Genomic DNA, 19,639 nt, shown 5'->3' on the forward strand with positions numbered 1-19,639 from the left:
GTGGTATTACATCAAAGAACAGCAGTGAGGGGCACCTGAGTGTCTGCCTTTGGCTCAGGTTGAGATCTCCAGGTCCTGGGATAAAGCCCTGTTTCTGGCTCTCTACTCAGCAGGAAGTCTGCTTCTCTTACTCCCTCTCCCTCTGTCCCTCCCCCTGCCACTCGTGTTCTCTTTCTCTAATAAAGAAATAAAATCTTTTTTTTTTTTTAAGAAAAGAGGGCACCTGAGTGGCTCAGTTAGTTAAGCAACTGCCTTCGGCTCAGGTCTATGATCCCGAAGCCCTGGGATCGAGTCCCACATCGGGTTCCCAGCTCCAAGGGGAGTCTGCTTCTCCCTCTGACCTCCCCTCTCATGCTCTCTCTCACTGTCTCTCTCTCTCAAATAAATAAATAAAATCTTAAAAAGAAAAAGGAAAAAAGAAAAGAACAGCAGTGATAAGAGCGAGCTCTGAGTGAATAATTCGCCACTGAGAAATATTAGGCATAAGGAAGAATCAAGCCTATAATTCTAAATTTATGAGCTCATTATTTCAATATTTAAATTATTTATAAGTTAAGTTTAAATAAATTTAAGTAATTTTTCTTCAAACAAAATGATAAGAATAAAATTACATAATTCATTATGTTACCATTCTTTTTTTTTAAAGATTTTATTTTTTATTTATTTGACAGACAGAGATCACGAGTATGCAGAAAGGCAGGCAGAGAGAGAGGAGGAAGCAGGCTCCCCGCTGAGCAGAGAGCCCTGATGCGGGGCTCAATCCCAGGACCCTGGGATCATGACCTGAGCCAAAGGCAGAGGCTTTAACCCACTGCGCCACCCAGGCACCCCTATGTTACCATTCTTTTGAGGATATCTTTTGATAACCTATCTAAATATGTAAAAGAGAATAAATCTTTACTCTAAACTATGTCCTCTGGAGGCAAAATAAAGGCAAAGTTTAATAATATGCTTTCTAAGCTGATTATTCATTTTGATATTTTTGCATAATTTATTTCTTTTAGATTAATTCTACAGTCCTAAATAATTGTAGCCTACTAGATTGACAAATGGATAATTTAAGCAAGAGCCCAGAATTTCTAATATCTAAGAATGTATGCAGATATGTATTTTTCTATTCAAAGACCAAAACTGAAAGTTGTGTCTATGCATAAACACAAAACACAAGGCTCTCTGTACAAATAGAAAAGATTCCAAGCACACTACAGGTATACGTATATACCAAGTCAAAGTCAAAAGTGAAAAATTTAAACATAAATTAAGTCATGCAAATTTACAGTTTTGGTGTCAAAACAGCACAAATGACAGAGTCACTGAAAAGACACACTGTAGATAAAGAATTTTTTTATAAAAAGTTATTCAAAATGCAACTCAAAATTGCTGAGGTTAATGACCTAGTTGAAATTAAATGCAGATAAGCATAGTAATGGATTGTCTGGGGGCACATGGGTGGCTCAGCTGTTAAGCGTGTGTCTTCAGCTCAGGTGGTGATCCCAGGGTCGCCTGCTTCTCCCTCTAGTCTATTCTAATATCAAAGTCGTTTTCTTAGACTCAAGTTAACTCTGTTTCATTCTGGCTTTCAGTTACTGGTCCTAGTTCTGGAGAAACTCAGCTACAAAGACCAAGTACCTAGGATGCCTGGGTGGCTCAGTTGGTTCAACAACTGCCTTCAGCTCAGGTCATGATCCTAGAGTCCCCAGATCAAGTCCCGCATCGGGCTCTCAGGGAAGCCTGCTTCTCCCTCTGACACTCCCCTTGCTTGTATTCCCTCTCTCCCTGTGTCTCTCTCTGTCAAATAAATAAATAAAATATTTTTTTAAAAAAGTAATGGATTGTCTGTTATTAATAAGCAACACATCTATTTCACAAGAGTGTTGTGAGAATTAATTAATATATAAAAGGCACTTAAAACAGAGCCTAACATAGAGTTATTTACTAGTAGCAGTCAACTTCAATGTCTTTTATGGTTAATAGCATACAACTTAACCCCAGAAATGATGTTATTCTTGATGGCCTCTTTAAGCCTATTTCTCACTTACTCTCACATCCTTGTCTCCGACGAAACAAATAACACGGAGGGATGGGACCCATCGTTTAAATTCATTCATCCAGTTGTATAAAGTAGACTTTGGAACTAAAACCATGTGAGGTCCAGGAATGTTTCGGTAATGTTTCAGGTAACCAAGCAAAGCAATCGTTTGTAAAGTCTTACCAAGACCCTGCATTATCATTTCAAAGAAAAAAAATCCGTGTTTATTTAATGAAAACATTTTATTAGTAATAACATTACAAAAGACATTTGTCAACTATGTCACATAGGGAAAAATTTAAAGACTTTTGTTTTTTTAAGTGAATAACAATTCCAATTTGTTCTTACTGTGTGTACAAAAGGAAACCAGGGGACTTGCAGTTAGAAAGCTCTTTGTTACTCCTCTTAAAGGAGCAAACAGTCTACTTTATAATTTTTTCTAGAGGCAAAATTAGGAATTTTGTGTATATGTTTCACACTCATTTCCTTTACCAGCCTGCTTAGATACTAGTTTTTCTTTCCCATTGTTCCCAACATTATTGTATCCCAGGCATGAAATATTCAGACTGCATTTCAAGGGACTTGTGGCTCTCTGTACTTGTACTTCACACCCTTGAAGACCTATGGAACCATAGAAGAACAGAACATAAAAGACCTCTGCAGCCAGAAAGGGCCTTAGAGATCACCCGGTCTGGTGAACTTTTTAAAAAATAGCATACTGAACGCCACAAACCCACCACCTAACTGATAAGAAAGGGAATGAAGTTCTATGATGTGTGGCCTTTTAAAAGAGTTTCTGGCTTTATCTCTATGCAAGGTATATATTTGCTTTTATAAACCCAGACTTAAACTATTTTATAGGGTTTATCCCATCTAATGTTTCACTTAATGAGATGCATCAGAACCTTAAAATATTTAAAATTCTTTTATCATGTAATTCCATTTTTCGGAATCCTCTGGAAATAATTTGAAAGGTGCAGGAAAACTAAATTACAAGGGCATTCAAAACAGTATTATTACATACCATATGTACATATATATTAACCCATATATATTAAATATACAATATATATACTACACATCCATCCAAATGACCTGCAATAAGGGAGAAGATGAAAAGAACTATGGTAACTTCCCAAGATTAATTATTATAGAATTAACAATTATTTTTACAAATATTTGAATTATGTAGAAAATATGTGTGAATGTGAAGAAATTAGATCATATTATATGTAAAATATGATCTCAACTATATAAAATAAATACATTTGGACTTAAAATACTAAATGAAATATGCCAAAATGTCAACTGTGATTATTTCTATGTAGCATAATTATGATTTACTTTCAATTTTTTTCTTGATTTTTTTCCAAATTTTCTATACCCCTTATTAAAGTCTCTTTCCCTTTTTCAGTAATTAAAAAGTATCTGGTGTCAGCATAATCTCAGTATGAAGGATCTTTAGATCCTTTAGACAGCCTGCAGCCAAGAGGAGCTTGGGGCAAGTAATCACGGTCTTTCCGTTATCCAATTAACCAAGCTCCTCCTCCTCTGAGCTAACTGTAGTCTCCAACCCAGAATACTAAATATAAGGACCTACAGACCCTTGATTTAAAGGACCTCCTGCCACACATCTAACAGTTCCTCAGCATCTATGGGATCAACTACTACACTACATGTTATAGACCATAAATTGTCATATGGCTCTTCTGGATAAGAGTAATTGCAAATATGGCTCCAGAGTCACGTAAATATGAGTATCACTGGGTCATAAAGATCTAGAACTCCTCCCCCTTAATCCTATCTTATTCATTTGGCCTTAAAATACCAATCTAGGGGGCGCCTGGGTGGCTCAGTGGGTTAAGCCGCTGCCTTCGGCTCAGGTCATGATCTCAGGGTCCTGGGATCGAGTCCCACATCGGGCTCTCTGCTCAGCAGGGAGCCTGTTTCCCTCTCTCTCTCTCTCTGCCTGCCTCTCCATCTACTTGTGATCTCTCTCTGTCAAATAAATAAATAAAATCTTAAAAAAAAATTTTAAAAATACCAATCTAGGCCTTCATGTACTCCCCTGATCTGCTGAATTAGCATCTTAAATGCCTTACTTTTTCTCTTTGGTCATTTTGTTTATATACCCATCATTCCTTATTTCCCAGGTCCTACCTGGTAACTCTGCTATATCAGGACTCAGCATTGCACTTTACTTCTTTTTATCTATCTATTCACTTTCTGACTGCTCACATATTGAGGTGCTTATATTCATTCATTCACACTTTCATCATTTAGTGTTTGGTTTATATACCCCACCTCATTACCAAAAGGCTTTCAGGTCACCTACAAAGAAAATAGGTTTCAGGTGGCCTACAATGAAAACATGGAACGTTAATAATAAAATAGAAATAAAGAAGGGCCAAGGCAAGATTAGAAGGTATAGAATAGGAAAAGACACAAAGGCACAATGGGCTGGCCATTATGTCACACAGGGTCTCCATTTTGGCATTCATTTTGGCTCTGAGTTTCCTGGAAGCCAAAGCACGAACAAAAACAAAAGTACAAGGAGGTCTTTTAAACCATATGGGGAAAATGCACTAAGAATTTTGTAGCCTGTGAAAGTATATGTTCTTGAGGTTACTTAAAGAAACAATTCTTGACTTTACAAATGCCTTCTACATTGTAACTAAATAAAGCAGTTAGCCTTCAGGGTGGAGGGGGGGCAGGCAATACAGCTCAGGTATTTCAAATTTACTTAAAAATTGAAAACCGTTATTTTGCTTTTAGCTATCGACTCCTTACCATTTCATCTGCCAAGATACCATTGACTCCATTTTCATACAAAGAGATCAACCAGTTCAGCCCTCGAATCTGATAATCTCTCAGTGGTCCTCCTTTCACATCTGAAAAAGAAATCAAGATGTCTCATCCTTTCATTAATACAGTCAAGTACAGGGGTGCCTGGGATGTTCAGCTGGTTAAGCCTCTGCCTTCAGCTCAGGTCATGATCCTGGGGTCCTGGGATTGAGCCCCCTTTGTGGCTCCCTGCTCAGTGAGGAGTCTGCTTCTTCCTCTGCCTCCTTCCTCGTGCTCTCTCATGTGTGCTCTTTCTCTCAAATATATAAACAAAATATTTTTTAAAATACAATCAAGTATAATTTTTCTAAGACCAAACTAGAAAAAAAATACCAACATAATGAGATACTTACATGAAGGTGACACCTCAAATCTAACACACACATTAGATGTTTTCCGACTCTCTGAGAGTAGCTCTTCATCTTCTTCTTGTTCTGTGCGCCTGTGGCGGTAGCTGAAATGAAAAGAAATACCTTTATATTCATCGCAAATATTAAGCTGTCAATTAAGTCACTACTATACACTGTTAATGTCTGTCATGAAAACAAAAGTGAGTTCTAAGGTCTTGCTTAGAAGTTGATAGAACCAGCATACATTTTTATTGATTTCTAGTGATGAAAACTTGTTGTTTCCAAAACTTATTTATACTGACAATAACCTTATTTTTTAAATACAGACTTATACTGAATAAGAAAAGAGGGAATGAGAATATAAGAGGAGTGACAGGTGGGAACAGGAGAAAGAGAGGGAATAAAGTAGAAAGAGATGCCAACATACTCTCCAGCAGAAATTAAGCTCTGCTTGTCATCTTTCTTTATTCGAGGACGTCCCAATTTCATGTTCAGAGGAGATGTTGGAGATTTCTGTGCTGAAGGTTGAATGAAATGTGCAAAAAGTTCTGTCTGCTTTAGTAAAAATTCAAATCTCTTTGCTCGGTCTGCTTTCTAATGTACAAAACAAAAGAACAAGTAATGATTCTCTTTCTTATTCAAAGTTATTTAACAAACACTTATATTGCCCTGCTACTTTGTATTATGTTCTAAGCACTTTAAACATACAGCTCATTTAATTTTCTTAGTAAACTTATGAGGTGGGTACTAATATTATCTCCATTTTCCAGATGATAAAAGTAGAGTATGGAGAGGGTAACTAACTTGCCCAAGTTCCCATAGCTAGTAAGCAGAATTTGAAAATGACATTTTCAGATAGTTTGGAGAGAAGCCAAGTGATCTAAGAGCAGTAAATGTCCCAATTAAAAGTACCCTGCTTAAAGAATCAGGGCCAAAAAGCAAATCTTCTTTCCAAAACATAATGATTTTCTTTTCCTAGTGAACAAAATAAAGCATCATAATATAAACTATATTCTAAATACAGAAATATAAATTATTAGCTATACATCTAGGAATAATTAATATCTTAGAATACAGCATCATCTTATCTCAAAATACTGTGAATGCATGGTAAAATAATGTAATAAATATTTCTCCCTTCAATTACAGTGATCTGGAAAATTGCACTTTCTTAAAGATTTTATTTATTTGAGAGAGAGAAAGACAGTGCAAGAGTGGGGAGAGGGGCAGAAGGACAAGCAGACTCCCCACATGGAGCCCAATGTGAAGCTTGATCCCAGGACCCTGAGATAACGACCTGAGCAAAAGTCAGACATTTAACTGATTGAGCCACCCAGGTGCCCCTGGAAAATTGTACTTTATGCTAATAATATAAAAAGCAGAATTTGGAGGAAAAATATATACACACATGTAAGTAAAAATAGTTAATATATATTAACTGTTAAAAATTGGTATGTTTTATAATTTCTCAATAAATTATAAAAGGACGTATAACTTGTACCACATTAATGAAATAAAACTTCAATAAAAAATCTTAGAAAACCAAAAGATATATACATCATTCTAGATAAAGAAAAAAATGAAAATGATTTTTTAATTCCCAATGACTTTCTGACCACAGGAAAGAGAATATTTGATTGCTAATGAAGGCTGCATAATTAATAACACCAGAAAAGTACAAGAGTTCTTTAACATAAACACAAGAATTAGACAAGTACGTTCAGACCAGAAGTTGGAAGGAGGCCAAACTTTTCCATTTTATGGTACCCTCACTGGAATGTTGTTTTTAGAGTTGTTAAAACATTAACTGTCTGCATTAGACATGACCTTAGACATTTAGGCATGGAGTTTGGTAAAATCACTATGAACAGCCAAAAAATAGACTTCATCTCAACCTATTTTTATAATATTATTGCAAAAACAACCCCTCAACCAAAACGTTCAGTTCCAACTAAAATGAAAGCTAAAATATGGATTTTTATCTTTTAAGATTTTACTTATTTATTTGACAGAGAGAGAGAGAACACAAGTAGGCAAGAGGCAGGCACAGAGAGAGGGGGAAGCAGGCTACCCACTAAGCAGAGAGCCCGATGCAGGGCTCCATCCCAGGATCCTGAGATCATGACCTGAGCCAAAGGCAGAGGCTTAACCCACTGAGCCACCCAGGCACCCCTAAAATATGGATTTTAGTGAATAAAATTTCTTTTAATTAAAAACTAAATTAAATCTATGGCAAAGCAGTAGGTGGGCAAAACTGAAATTATACTGCTTAAATATGTAATGTTTCCAAGTATTGGGCTAATCTCCTTTCCTCCAGAAAATGTATTACTATATTACATGCTTTACAATGTGTAACATTAATATATCCAAAGCAAGAAGAGAAGAAAAAAAAATGTCTGGCTTTGTGACCTGCTTTCTTTCAGCCATACTGATGGTGCCACTGATTATGTTCACTTAGTGGAGATAGTATTTTTAGCATAAAACAACTTATGATGGAGGTGGCAGGGTGGCTCAGTCAGTCTGACTCTTGATTCAGCTCAGGTCATGATCTCAGGGACCTGGAATGGAGCTCACACCAGGCTCTGGGCTCAGGAGGGAGTCAGCTTGAGGATTCTCTCCTTCTCCCTCCCCCACCCCTCAAATAAATGAATAAATCTTTAAAAAAATATCTTGGGGGCAGCTATGTGGCTCAGTTGCTTAAGCATCTGCCTTCAGCTCAGGTCATCATCCCAGGGTCCTGGGATCATCTCGGATGGGCTCCCTGCTCAATGGGGAGTCTGCTTCTCCCTCACCCTCTCTCTCCTCTGTTCCCTCTCATGCTCTCTTGCATTCTCTCTGAAATAAAATCTTTTAAAAAATCTTATTATGGGATAAAGAGCACTTAACAAAAGTGAAGAGATGTGACTTCTGTTCCCAACTAGTCCATATAGTTTCTCTGATCCTTATTCTCTCATGTGAAAACAAAGAGATTCATTTATTCAATAAAAATCTATTATGATGGGGCTGTCTAGGTGGCTCGGTTCATTGGGTGTCTGACTTTGGCTCAGGTCATGATGTCTGAGTCATGGGATCAAGCCTCAAGCCCCAAGGCCAGCATTAGGCTCCCCACCCAGCAGGGAGTCTGCTTGTCCCTCTCCTTCTTGCTCTGCCCCTACCCCTGGCTTGTGCTCTCTCTCAAATAAAAAAATAAAATATTTTTTTTAAAAATCCATTATAATTGATTATATATTAAATTACTTTCCAATTCTAAAATCTAGGACCCTGTATTCATTATACATACACTGGTACTTTTTCAATCTTTCACATCTCCTCTGTAAAAATCAACTACGGTGAAACTAATTTAAGACTGAGTTTCTTCAATAAGGAAAAAACCAACTATGGTAATTCACTATCCTACCCAAGAATATATTTACCATTTTCTCTTCATATTCTGGGTCCATTTCCTTTTCAGATTTAGAAGCTTTAGCAGCAAGTTTGAGTTGAAATGAAGAAACATTTTTCTAAAATTTCAAAAAAAATAAGCCATCAAATTACAAAGCAAGATCTTAAAAGTGGTCAACATTTGCATCTGAAGAAAGCGAAAGTAATTAAATAATAAATAAATGAAACTGGACAACACATAGACCAAGGATGAGAGCATGTCCTGAAGCAGGGCTTATAATTAATCCAGTTCTGTGCAGCTGAGGTCCAATGAAAAAATCTGAATTGTTAAAGCCAGAGAAATAACATTAATTAAACACCAAAAGGTGAAACACTGGCCTTTTTCACCTTTTTTAAATTTAAAGCATAAAAAAGCCTATGACCATTGAATAGAAGATTCAAAATCTAGAATATGCTAATATTATCAACCACAAACCAAAAAATTCAAGGAAAGTAAATATTAATTCTCAGAAACACTTCTTTATGTAATGGAAACAAGCCAGACTCTCAGAAGAAGGCTGTGGTTTCTGTTCCTGAAAAGACACGTTTTATTGTTTTCATATTCTAATCAGAACATTTAAACTTTTTAATGTAATGCAATGTGTTCATTCCTATTTAAATAATAAAACAGTACAGTTTCTAACTTTTGGTTTATGTTAATTTTCTCCAACTGGAAAGAAAAGTATTTTCAACCATATTACATAAGCATTTCAAAGAAGCAGTTTCTCAAGGCTATCAACTATTAACTTTTGATATTCAAAAAGTTGTAATTTAGTGAAAACGGGCATAAATCAGCTTCTTAAAAATACTGAAATTATCTGGAGGGTTATTTCATGCACGCCATCCTTCGTAAAGATAAACTTGTCCTTGTAAATACAAATAGGCATATAAAATACACCTCCCTTCCTGTAAGAAATGGAGAAATAAAATAATAAAAACACGAATCTACCCCTTAGTACCAAAAAACCAAGAGCATTTGTTTTAACACAGACTGCCCAAATAAAAACACAAATCTGTCTGTGAAAACTAAAGAAATTCTGTCCATTTTATCGTGACTTTTTGTCGACCAGTTTCCAAAAATTTAGATTCTAAATCAACAGAATGTGATCTTAAATGTAAGAAAGACATGACTCCGATAGTTAATGAGTATGTCTTCCAACATTTACTGAAATTTCTATTTTGAGAAAATCCAAACAAAGATTATGGAATTTGACCCTTGTCAGAGTTCTACTTTGAAGCACTGATCAGGTACTGTTCAATTATTCTTAACCCAAATAATAGCCATCTTGATTTAAGCACCTCATATGTATATATCGTCTATGTGGGGTGTTTTTAATATATCCTGGATGGGCAAGAACAGAAAACTGCTAAAATTCCCTCAACCCCACACTTTCAAACTGTCACATATACTCTAAATCTGATTTTATTTTCAAAGCAACAAGTAAAGAAAAACTGGGTAAAAAAAAAAACACACACACACCTTTACCATTACTTGAAAAGCTGTATAAAGTCCAGTTTTCAACTTTCAAAACAGTCAAAATTACTTGCCCTCATATACACAAGTGTATATCCAATAATGTGGGACATAGATTTTACTCATAGAAAAATTAAAGCTTTAATTAGAAAAAATTTCACTCAATACTCTTGCCTACCTTGTGGTAGAATACTATAAAATTTAATTATATGCTGATTAAAATTCCTAATCTTGAGCAGTGCTATTAAAAGCTGTAGGTAATTACTTAATTGGCACTATCTTCCACAACAAATTTTAAAATACCTCCCTTGTATATTTTCAAAAGTACACTTCTCACACAAGATAAAAAGTGACTAAAATAATCTAATACATTTCTTATGGATTTTATTATCTGGTAGTTTAGATGCCATAAGAAAAAAAAAAAAAGAATATACCACAAGGTCATCAAGATGCCCTGTCTTAAAGACCATGACCATTTTCTTGATGCTTTCATTACCAAAAACACCAACTCCAACTTCCAGTGTTAGGTTATGCAACTATCACTTAAACCAAGTAAATTCAAGAACCAGAAGGTAAGCAAAAATACCTTTCTGCAGCTGAATGTCACAGGTCAATCTACAAAATCTCATCTATATTACGCATCACAAGATGCACTTCTTCAGAGATATTTTCTTTATTTGATATATAATTCTAGCAAGTTTGATAATCTGGCTTGCCATACTACAGAGAATAAAAGCAGCAGCAAATGACATGGGAAGGACCACTAGAAGAAGGCACAATGTAAGAAGCAAGAAGGGATGGCAGAAGCTCAGGACTAAAACATGAGTCCACCACAGTAACATCCCTTTTCCTTACCATACAGGGGTAATGATTTCCCTCTACCTACTGCATCCCTTGTACTTTTGTCTCTTTGTATTTTTACAGTTTTAAATGGTTTTATGGTTTTGTAACATCTATGTCCTTTATTATAAATTCTTTCCGATCAAAGTAGATGAAGTGTTTAAAGAATGATAGCTAACAGCCTGACAATTGGAGGAGGAGAGAGAAAAATCGTTAAGAGAATCAACACAATACTGGAAATGTCTGGGAAGTGGTTATTTAATTGAGGGGAAACAGCCTCCTGCATCTCAAATGCCTTTATATCACTTCCAGAGCACAATAACTAATGAACACAAGGAACAGGTTAATCTGCACTTTCAGTACATCACTTAAGGAGTCAAGGGAGTGAGCAATCTATTCAGATTTGGGGGGCATGTTTGCCAAATTACTTTATTTGAAGGAATGATACAAATGAAAGAACTTAAGTAGATGTTTTAGTAGTCTTTAGCTTTTTCAAGAAAAATAAAAAAGATTTGGTGGCTAGAGTAATAAACTTCAGGTACTCAGAAAGTTCCTGCCATGCAACACCTCATTTCCCTAAGCTGAGCAGACAAATGAGGTATTACCAGGGCAATTTCTGATGAGGTTACCGAGCTTATGAATAGATGTTTGTTTGTTTGTTACACGGGTTTTTTTATTGACTCCTAACCTTTTCACAATTCAAAAAATTTACACAATCTGGAAATTCAGCAACCTTCACTGCCATACGAAAGTTTAGCCCCTACATCTGCCCAGTCTAGGGAATAAAAAGCACCTAGACTCGTGTCTGAATTCTCCAATATGTGATTTTGTATTGACACTTGGCATTTGACCCATCTTTACAATATTGTCTTATTGATCCAAGTACCACGTAGATCTTAAAATGTGCATGTTTCCTATGGTTTTCACTTAACACTACAATTGTCTTTCTGTTTAGTCAACCTTGTAACAGTAAAAGATGTCACTTAAACAACTGCTGCATTTAAAATCACTCTAATTCATGGCAAAAGGTGTTACTTTCCCTCAAAAGCTTTTCATTTGGTCGTATCTTATCAGATAATGATTCAGACAAAGCCACTTGAGATCTCTAAAGCATAATTTTAATTACCTACCGTTTTTTTAATTGTGATATGTCTATTCATAAACGGAAAGAAATCCACCCATAAACGATCCATTTTACAATTTTATTATACATCAACAATCCTTATGTCCCATCCTATTTTTTATTTCAAATTCTGAACGTGTTTCATAGTTCCATTTGAATGTCTTGGTCCACATGAGATACGCCTTACGGAAATAATACATATTTTCTGGATTTGGCTTTAATAAGGTGTCTGAGCGGTTCCCTTACGTATGTTAGAAGCAGCTCATCCTAACGACGCTGGGTTAAAGAAAAATAAAAAAATAAAAAAATAAAAAGCCTGCTTGTGTCCAGGAGCCAGCAGCGCCCACTAGGAGAGGGAGGCGGAAGCCTGGAAGGCTTGGGGCCGGATTGGGGGACCATTTGGGTGGCCCTGGAGTGAAACACTATACCGTCGGGGGCGGGGCAGGAGAGGGTGAGGGTGCACACGTTGGAAATTTTCCTAAGCCAGCGTCCACGATTCCTCAGTTTGGGGTTTGGATTGCGGGGGAGGGGGGCTAGGACGCGGAGAGCTCATTTTCTCGGGGTGACAGCCCCGCTTCAGCAGGCGGGGACCAAACGAACAAGGGATGATTTTTTTGCTGCCACCTAAAAGGCCGACATTGCCATTCAAAAAAACAAGCCTCCCCTATCGTCCTCCCCCTCCCAACCACCAGCACCTTAAAATTCAAATTTAAAAAAATAAGCCCCAGCAGAACCCCTTTTGCGCGGGTGTGGGATTGAAGGGCCCAGATTTCCCAGGCAGAGGCCGACGGGAAGAGGGGGGAGAGGGAGAGAGCGAGAGGAGAGGGAGAGAGCGAGAGGAGAGGGAGAGGCGGAGGCTTTTTCCTGCACAGCCCCATCCCCCACCCTGTTACCCCAGTTCCGGGAATGTGAATGGGGCCGGGGGCTGTCGAGGGGCTCCAAACCCCCAGCTCCCAGGATAACGGGCACCCTCCACCCCGCGCCGCGCCCGTGCCCAGCCCCGCCCCCGCCCTCCAGGCGGCAAGGAGGAAAGGGGGAGGGGAACGAATGCTAGACTGTTCCGCCGCCCCCCACCCCCAGCGCGCCCTCGGCCCCATCCCCGCGGAGCTCCGCCGGTACCTGTCCGCGCCGAAAGGTCAGGGCTTGGGCCCCTCGGAGGGGCCCGACTCAGGATTTGTTCAACACACACACACACACACACACACACACACACCCCCTTCCTATTTACCTCCTTCTTCTTCTCGCCCTTCTCCGTGGCCACGGTGGCTTCGGTGGCCGCGGCGGCCGCTCCCTCCTCCTTAGAGGTGGATGGCCCCGGCTGCTCGTCCTCTATGACCACGATTGTGGCGGTCGCATTAGCGGGTGCCACGGTGGCTGCCACTGCAGCGGAGTCCGGCTCCATGGCGTTGGAGCGGGAATGAGAAGGGGGACGAGGAAGGGGACGAGGGCTCCTGGGCGGCGGCAGTGGCTGCACTGGAAAGAGCTAGATGGAGCAGGGGTGGGGAATCACTCCGCTTCCAACCCCTTCGCTCAGCCCCCCCTTCTTTAAATAACCCTCAACCCTGCCCCACTTCCGTCCACCCACCCTACGTCATGGCCTCCCCCCGTCACCCTCCCCCCTTCCTCCACCCCCCCTCAACGATCGCGAGACTCCCCCTCCCCACCCAGAGCCTGGGCCGGCCCCGCACGACCAACTGTTGCCTGAGTGTGGGGCGCGGACTGGGGTGGAGGCGGGAACCCACAAGCCCGCGGCTCCCTAAAAATCTCCTTTCCCACACGCCCCCAACAGTCAGCCTGAGCTCCCCTCGCAGATGTGTGCAGAAGGAATCCTCTTTCCCTTAAATCTGCTCTTTGTACCTCGAGGCGCTCTCCTCTTCTTGCACAAAGAACTTTTCCTCTGCTAGTAACTGCACTGCAAAAGGTCTTTCTCACCATTTGCAAAACCCAGAACCCCTCCGGGGACTTCCCTTTCCCAGGTCTCCAAAGAGGGATTGGTGGTGCTATTCCCACCTTTATAAATTCTGCAGGAGAAGAACTCCTTGAATCTCCTAATTGCAGCTGCAAACATTCTCTTACAAGGCAAAGCGTGACTTTTCGGTTTTATGTATATTGCTCTATTTGCAACTCTGATACTTCTCAGATGGCCAATGTGCAAGAGCCCTTCTTTTGCCTTCACTACTGAATTTTAAAACTCCTGCAGGGAGACAAAGTGAAGGGCCTCACAGAACCTGGGGCAAATCATGGTAGGTACCCAATATTAGTAATTGGATTGAATTACTGTGAGTTTATTGGTGTGTGTTCCTTTTGTACCCCTGTTATTAAGTAGTAATTAAACACCAATAATATGCGTGATCATGGATATGAAAGAATTTTGTAAAGGGTGGAACAGTATGCAATGTCAATTATTAAATATTATTGTTTCTATTTCTATTTATTTTGATCAAAAATGGGAAGATTTACATCTCAGTTTTTAAATTTCAGTCATTAGGTAGGAAAGACAGAAAACACATCAAAAATAGCAGACCAAACAAGGATCACAAAATCTGTAATTTCCAAAATGAACCAAATGCTTTTCAAAGTATAGAGAAATCATGATTAATTTCCCTCAACACAAATTACCAACTAAAATCAAGTATGATTTCTGTGAATGGGAGGAAAGCACACAATTGTCCCCCAAATATCTCTTTTTCCTGGGGATAGTAGCCTAAATTCTTTTTTTTTTTAAACCTGCCACTCCTTAGTATGCAAAATCCTTGTGACATTTTAGTTTCTATCGGTCATTTAGACCTTAGCGTGAAGGAGTGTGAGGTCCCATCCAGGGACTGGTTTTACCCAGAGAAGTTTTTAGAGGAAAAGAGCAAGACACTGGTGACTGAAGGAGTGTGTCACTGAGAATGGTGGTGCTAGCTTTGCTCTGATTTATTTTATTATGTTCTTATCATTTGCCCTTGTTTCCCATCCTGAAGTACACCTGTATACTATATAATAGGTATAGGGATTCTCCATATAACAATCGTTCATATTTCTGGAACATCAACCCTAGTCAAAAAGTGGGATGGAATTAAGTCACTTAACTGATCACTTAAAACACTGTTTTTTCTATTAAATGTGCAGCTGTATTAAGGAATGAGCTACAGAGTTTGAACTGTCTCCAAATAAAAGCTTGAGACTTCCAGTTAGATGTCCTACCCCATCCCCACCACCTGTTCTGTCTCCTCAGTCATTAAAAGTCATTCGGTGGGGAATTCCGTTCAGGAAGGACTAAAAGAGAAGGATGCTGCAATGCGTGCATCTACCTGACTTGAGAAGGATACTTTTAGACAAGCAGGATGGAAGATTTCTTTTTCACCAAACTGTAGCTATGGGGGATAGAATTCACCTTTCCTTGCCTGGGGCTTCAAATGAAAAGGGGGTCAGTAAATACTTGTTATGTACTAGTGTGTTCCTGCTAGTGAAAATACTTTGTTACATTGTATTTCTCATTGCCAACCGTAAGGTATTTTGTTACATCCTGAGCTAAATGTACTTTTACAAGGACATCTGGGAAACTCACATTTCTTTATAATAGCTTTTCTGTGGAAATGTGTTCCAAGTTCCAAAAAAAATTTAGAAATTAATTTGGGGGACAGAACATATTTGTATTTTGGCTATTTTCCATGTATGTATAATGTGATCCTTCCTTTTGCAGCATGACATCGCTGAAATGGCTACCAAGTAGTGCGTTTGGTTGGAAAGGTCAATGCTTGGTCCATAGACCTTGCTTCAGGATTCATGTAAATATTGCTCTTTGGCTTGTGGCAACAGCTGCTATTTACAGAGCATGTGCTATCCTTATTTGCAAAACTGCCTAAAATTCATGATCTATAGACTCTGTTCAACAAGAGTCACCTCATTTCTGAACCTACTCAACACCTTGCTCTATCTGCTACTACTTCCTCCTATTTTGTCTTTTCATTTGAAATTGCTATACTCCAGTAAGGTAAGAGAACAAAGCAAACTTTTATAGAGGACGTTGGGGCCATATTTGAGAACCTCAAGACCAATCTTAATCTACTGAACAATATATCCATTCTGTCAGGTTGTGAATATTGCAGAATTTATTCAATAGTCATTTTTGTATAGCAAAACTTGTCAGTAGCTGCCAGAATGCATGTGCAGTGGTGATTTAAGTACTTTTATAAAGTTCATGAAGGCAAGGTCAAAGACTTGGTGTTCATTCTCTTACATTGAAACCACAGTATGACTTAAAACTACATTGTAATTCCACTTATCAATGTTGTTCAGAAGCTGGTACAAGGGATTCTGGTCACAGTATCTTGCTTACAACTATAGTAACAATTCTGTTCACAGCAGTAAGCTTTCTCACCATTCTTCTTGAAGACATTTATGATAGTGGAATTTCTGAAAATGTGATATTTCCTTGGTGCTCTGTATGTTAAGGAAAAGGTAATCGTAATGGCTAGTATGCATCCACAATTTCTTAAGCACTGTGCTAGGTTCCTCACGTAGGATATTGCTCATCCTCCTGGTGATTTTATTAAATAAATGTTATGATCCCTGTTTTACAGATCAGAAAATGGACACTGAGGTTATATAACTTATCTAAGTTCTCACAGCTAGTGAGTGACAAAACCCAGATTCAAATCCCAGACCAGCTGGCTCCAAACTTCATCTTTCTACTTCACCTTTATATATTTTTTTAAAGATTTTATTTATTTGTCAGAGAGAGAGAGCAAGAGAGAGAGCACAAGCAGTGAGAACAGCAGGCAGAAGCAGAAGCAGGCTCCCTGCTGAGCAAGGAGCCATGCAGGACTCAATCATAGGACTCTGGGATCATGACCTGAGCCGAAGGCAGACACCCAACTGACTGAGCCACCCAGGCGCCCCTCCACTTTGCCTTTATTAAGTTCTCTGTTCTTCACAGGGCTTCCTCCTTGACAGTAGAAATTATATTGGGAAAATTACTGAAAAATATTTCTGCCATCTGTCTCCATAGTGTTCCCTCTGGATTTATGAGGAGACACTGTCACTCTTAAGGCTCTGGTAGTATGCACAGCCAGATAATTGCTTTAGCGCCACAGAAAAGTTGCTATAAGGTGGAGGTTAGAGAATAACTTGGGATTCTTGCATGGCCTGTACCCAAAGTAAAATCTCAGAAGAGTGATGGGACTCAGGACACAGTGCAGGGTTGGAGAAAACCTAATTGAAACAATAGAAATGTGCATGAGGAATTGTTTGCAAAATGTTGTGCAAAACATTCATAAATGGAATACTATGCAATCATTATGAAGGATTATGGAAATACATATCTGTTGGCATGCAAATATGCTGCTAACATCTTTTTTCCCCATTTTTCTAGTTTTTCATTTTATTTGTTTCATTATATGTATATAAAGTATTTGAAAAAAATAAAGTATTTGAGTCTTAATAGTTGAAATTATGTTAAAATATATATTCATAAAATCTCTACTGCACCACTGCCTTATCTTTTTCCTGCTCCTAACAAGTAGCCACTTCAGTATTCTTTTTGGTTGTATTTCCCATTTTTACACCAAAAAGCTGGCTATGTCATATTCTCCACATTTAGTGGAGATCACTCCATATTATATTAGTAGTCTTTCGGATTTTTATAGCTTCACGTTATATAATCATGTGTCTCCCCCCGTTTCCTAGGTTATTTTCATCAAGGCAAGTCAATATGGCAAATTCTGCCCAATAGGATAAGAGTAGTATAGATGTCTCTCTCTTAGGCCAGTTGCATAAGAGCCAATTTGTGACCTTCTTGCTCCCTGTCCCTTTGCAGTCGTGATGACAGAGGTCCCTAATATACTGTCAAGTGAAAAAAGGCAAGCAAAAAAATAGAATGATCACATTTTTGAAGAGAAAGAAAGAAAGGAAGAAACTGTTTACACAAATAGATTTCCACAAAGGAAAAGGTCTCAAAGGTTCTACTCCAAATGTTAACAGTAGTTGTAGGAAGGTGGTGGGATTATGGATGAATTTTTTCCTTATTTTTGTCCCTCTATTATTTCTAATTTTCATTGATGAAGGTGTTTATACTTATACAGTGAATAAATAACATTTTAAAGATTAATTGAAAAATATTGCTCAAAACTAGACAGGTTGAAATAATCTCTAACAGATGGAGTAGGAACTAGTAGACAGGATGAGTCAAAAAAGGGAAAGAACAGTTTCATACCAAAGTCACAAGGTAGTTATTTAATGTGTAAAATAAGAGAAGGAATATAAATTACTGGGCTATTTACAATGTTACCTGGTTAAGGAGCTATTTTTGACATCATTTTAAGTTGTATATGAAAGAATTCTTCTACTCTTAAATATTATCACACAGGGGTGCCTGGGTGGCTCAGTGGGTTAAAGCCTCAGTTTTCGGCTCAGGTCATGACCCCGGGGTCCTGGGATGGAGCCTGGGCTCTCTGCTCAGCAGGGATCCTGCTTCCTCCCTTCTCTCTCTGCCTGCCTCTCTGCCTACTTGTGATCTCTGTCTGTCAAATAAATAAAATCTTTAAAAAAAGTAAAAAGTATTACACAAATCCTGGCTCTGAAAAAAGACATAGTCGATCTTTTAAACACTTCCCAACCTGGAATTCTGTACACCAAAGTGTGCCCTAAAATATGTAACACATGTTAAGTAATCTGAATTGGGTTTGCTAAAAGCACATGGTGAATATTATTAGAAGCAGAGTAACATAATTATTATCAACTTAGTTCTCTTGAGTCAGAAAGACTTGGAGTTCAAAAGCTACCAAATTAAAAAAAAAAAAAAAAAAAAAAAAAAAGCTACCAAATTATTTAACCTCTCTAAGCCTCAGATTTACATCTGTAAAATGGATATAATATGTAACTCAAAACTAACTGGAATTAAAATAACAATTAAAAAACTAATTCAGAGTGACTTTATGAGGATTTAATGTAAAAATACATGTAAAACATTTAACATTGTCTTAGCATGTCATTTGCATGCAATGGATGGTGGTTAACAAGAAGAAAAAAAGCAAGGTGATGCATTGAACTTCAGACTGAGCCAAGGGAAAAGCTAGGACATAAGAAAGTCAGTCTAGAAGTCAGTCCTGAACTAAAGTGAGAATAAAGCAAAACTGTTGTTCGCCAAGTTAATTTTTTCTGTTCATTATCATCTATTAGGGTCAACAATTTGGTGCAATTACACTTCATCAAAGGTAAGTTTTGAGGAGAAGCAGTAATTGAGGGAGAAGAGGATCAGGACACTTCCCTACATAGAACATGACCTCCTTGAGGACAAGAACCATACCTGATTCATGTTTGTTAAAAGGCTGCATGAAGTGAGGTGGAAGGAAAGAGGCCCCAGGGCTGGTTCCCTAGCCTTCATTGTGCCCTTCACCCTCCACATATATCCTTCAGGTTTTATGTTGCCCTCTGTGGTTTCTCCCACTTTTCCTCCTCTAATTTTGACTTAGGTGTCTATTTTGGCCAGATTTCACATGCACAAAAATATATTTATAGAATACTTTTGAAGGCATATATATATATATATATATATATATATATATATATATATA

The 19,639-nt window shown here is 38.3% G+C and overlaps 1 protein-coding gene across 6 annotated transcripts in view; it reads right to left on the reverse strand.

The window, feature by feature from the left end:
• The window catches only part of SMARCA1 (SWI/SNF related, matrix associated, actin dependent regulator of chromatin, subfamily a, member 1), a 71,732-nt gene extending 58,070 nt beyond the window's left edge, over window positions 1-13,662 (reverse strand). For all 6 annotated transcript variants that reach the window (XM_032882349.1, XM_032882354.1, XM_032882348.1 and 3 more), the window contains exons 1-6: window positions 13,309-13,662; window positions 8,637-8,723; window positions 5,651-5,817; window positions 5,227-5,327; window positions 4,820-4,920; window positions 2,040-2,219 (exon numbers count right to left, since the gene is read on the reverse strand). In XM_032882349.1, coding sequence (XP_032738240.1) covers window positions 2,040-2,219; window positions 4,820-4,920; window positions 5,227-5,327; window positions 5,651-5,817; window positions 8,637-8,723; window positions 13,309-13,482 — 810 coding nt within the window. In that variant the 5' untranslated portion in view covers window positions 13,483-13,662. The remainder of the gene's footprint in view (window positions 1-2,039; window positions 2,220-4,819; window positions 4,921-5,226; window positions 5,328-5,650; window positions 5,818-8,636; window positions 8,724-13,308) is intronic.
• Between the last annotated feature and the right edge of the window lie 5,977 nt (window positions 13,663-19,639).

This window comes from Lontra canadensis, unplaced genomic scaffold, assembly GCF_010015895.1.
Source record: "Lontra canadensis isolate GAN:19392208 unplaced genomic scaffold, GSC_riverotter_1.0 scaffold81, whole genome shotgun sequence".
NCBI classification, from domain to species: domain Eukaryota; kingdom Metazoa; phylum Chordata; class Mammalia; order Carnivora; family Mustelidae; genus Lontra; species Lontra canadensis.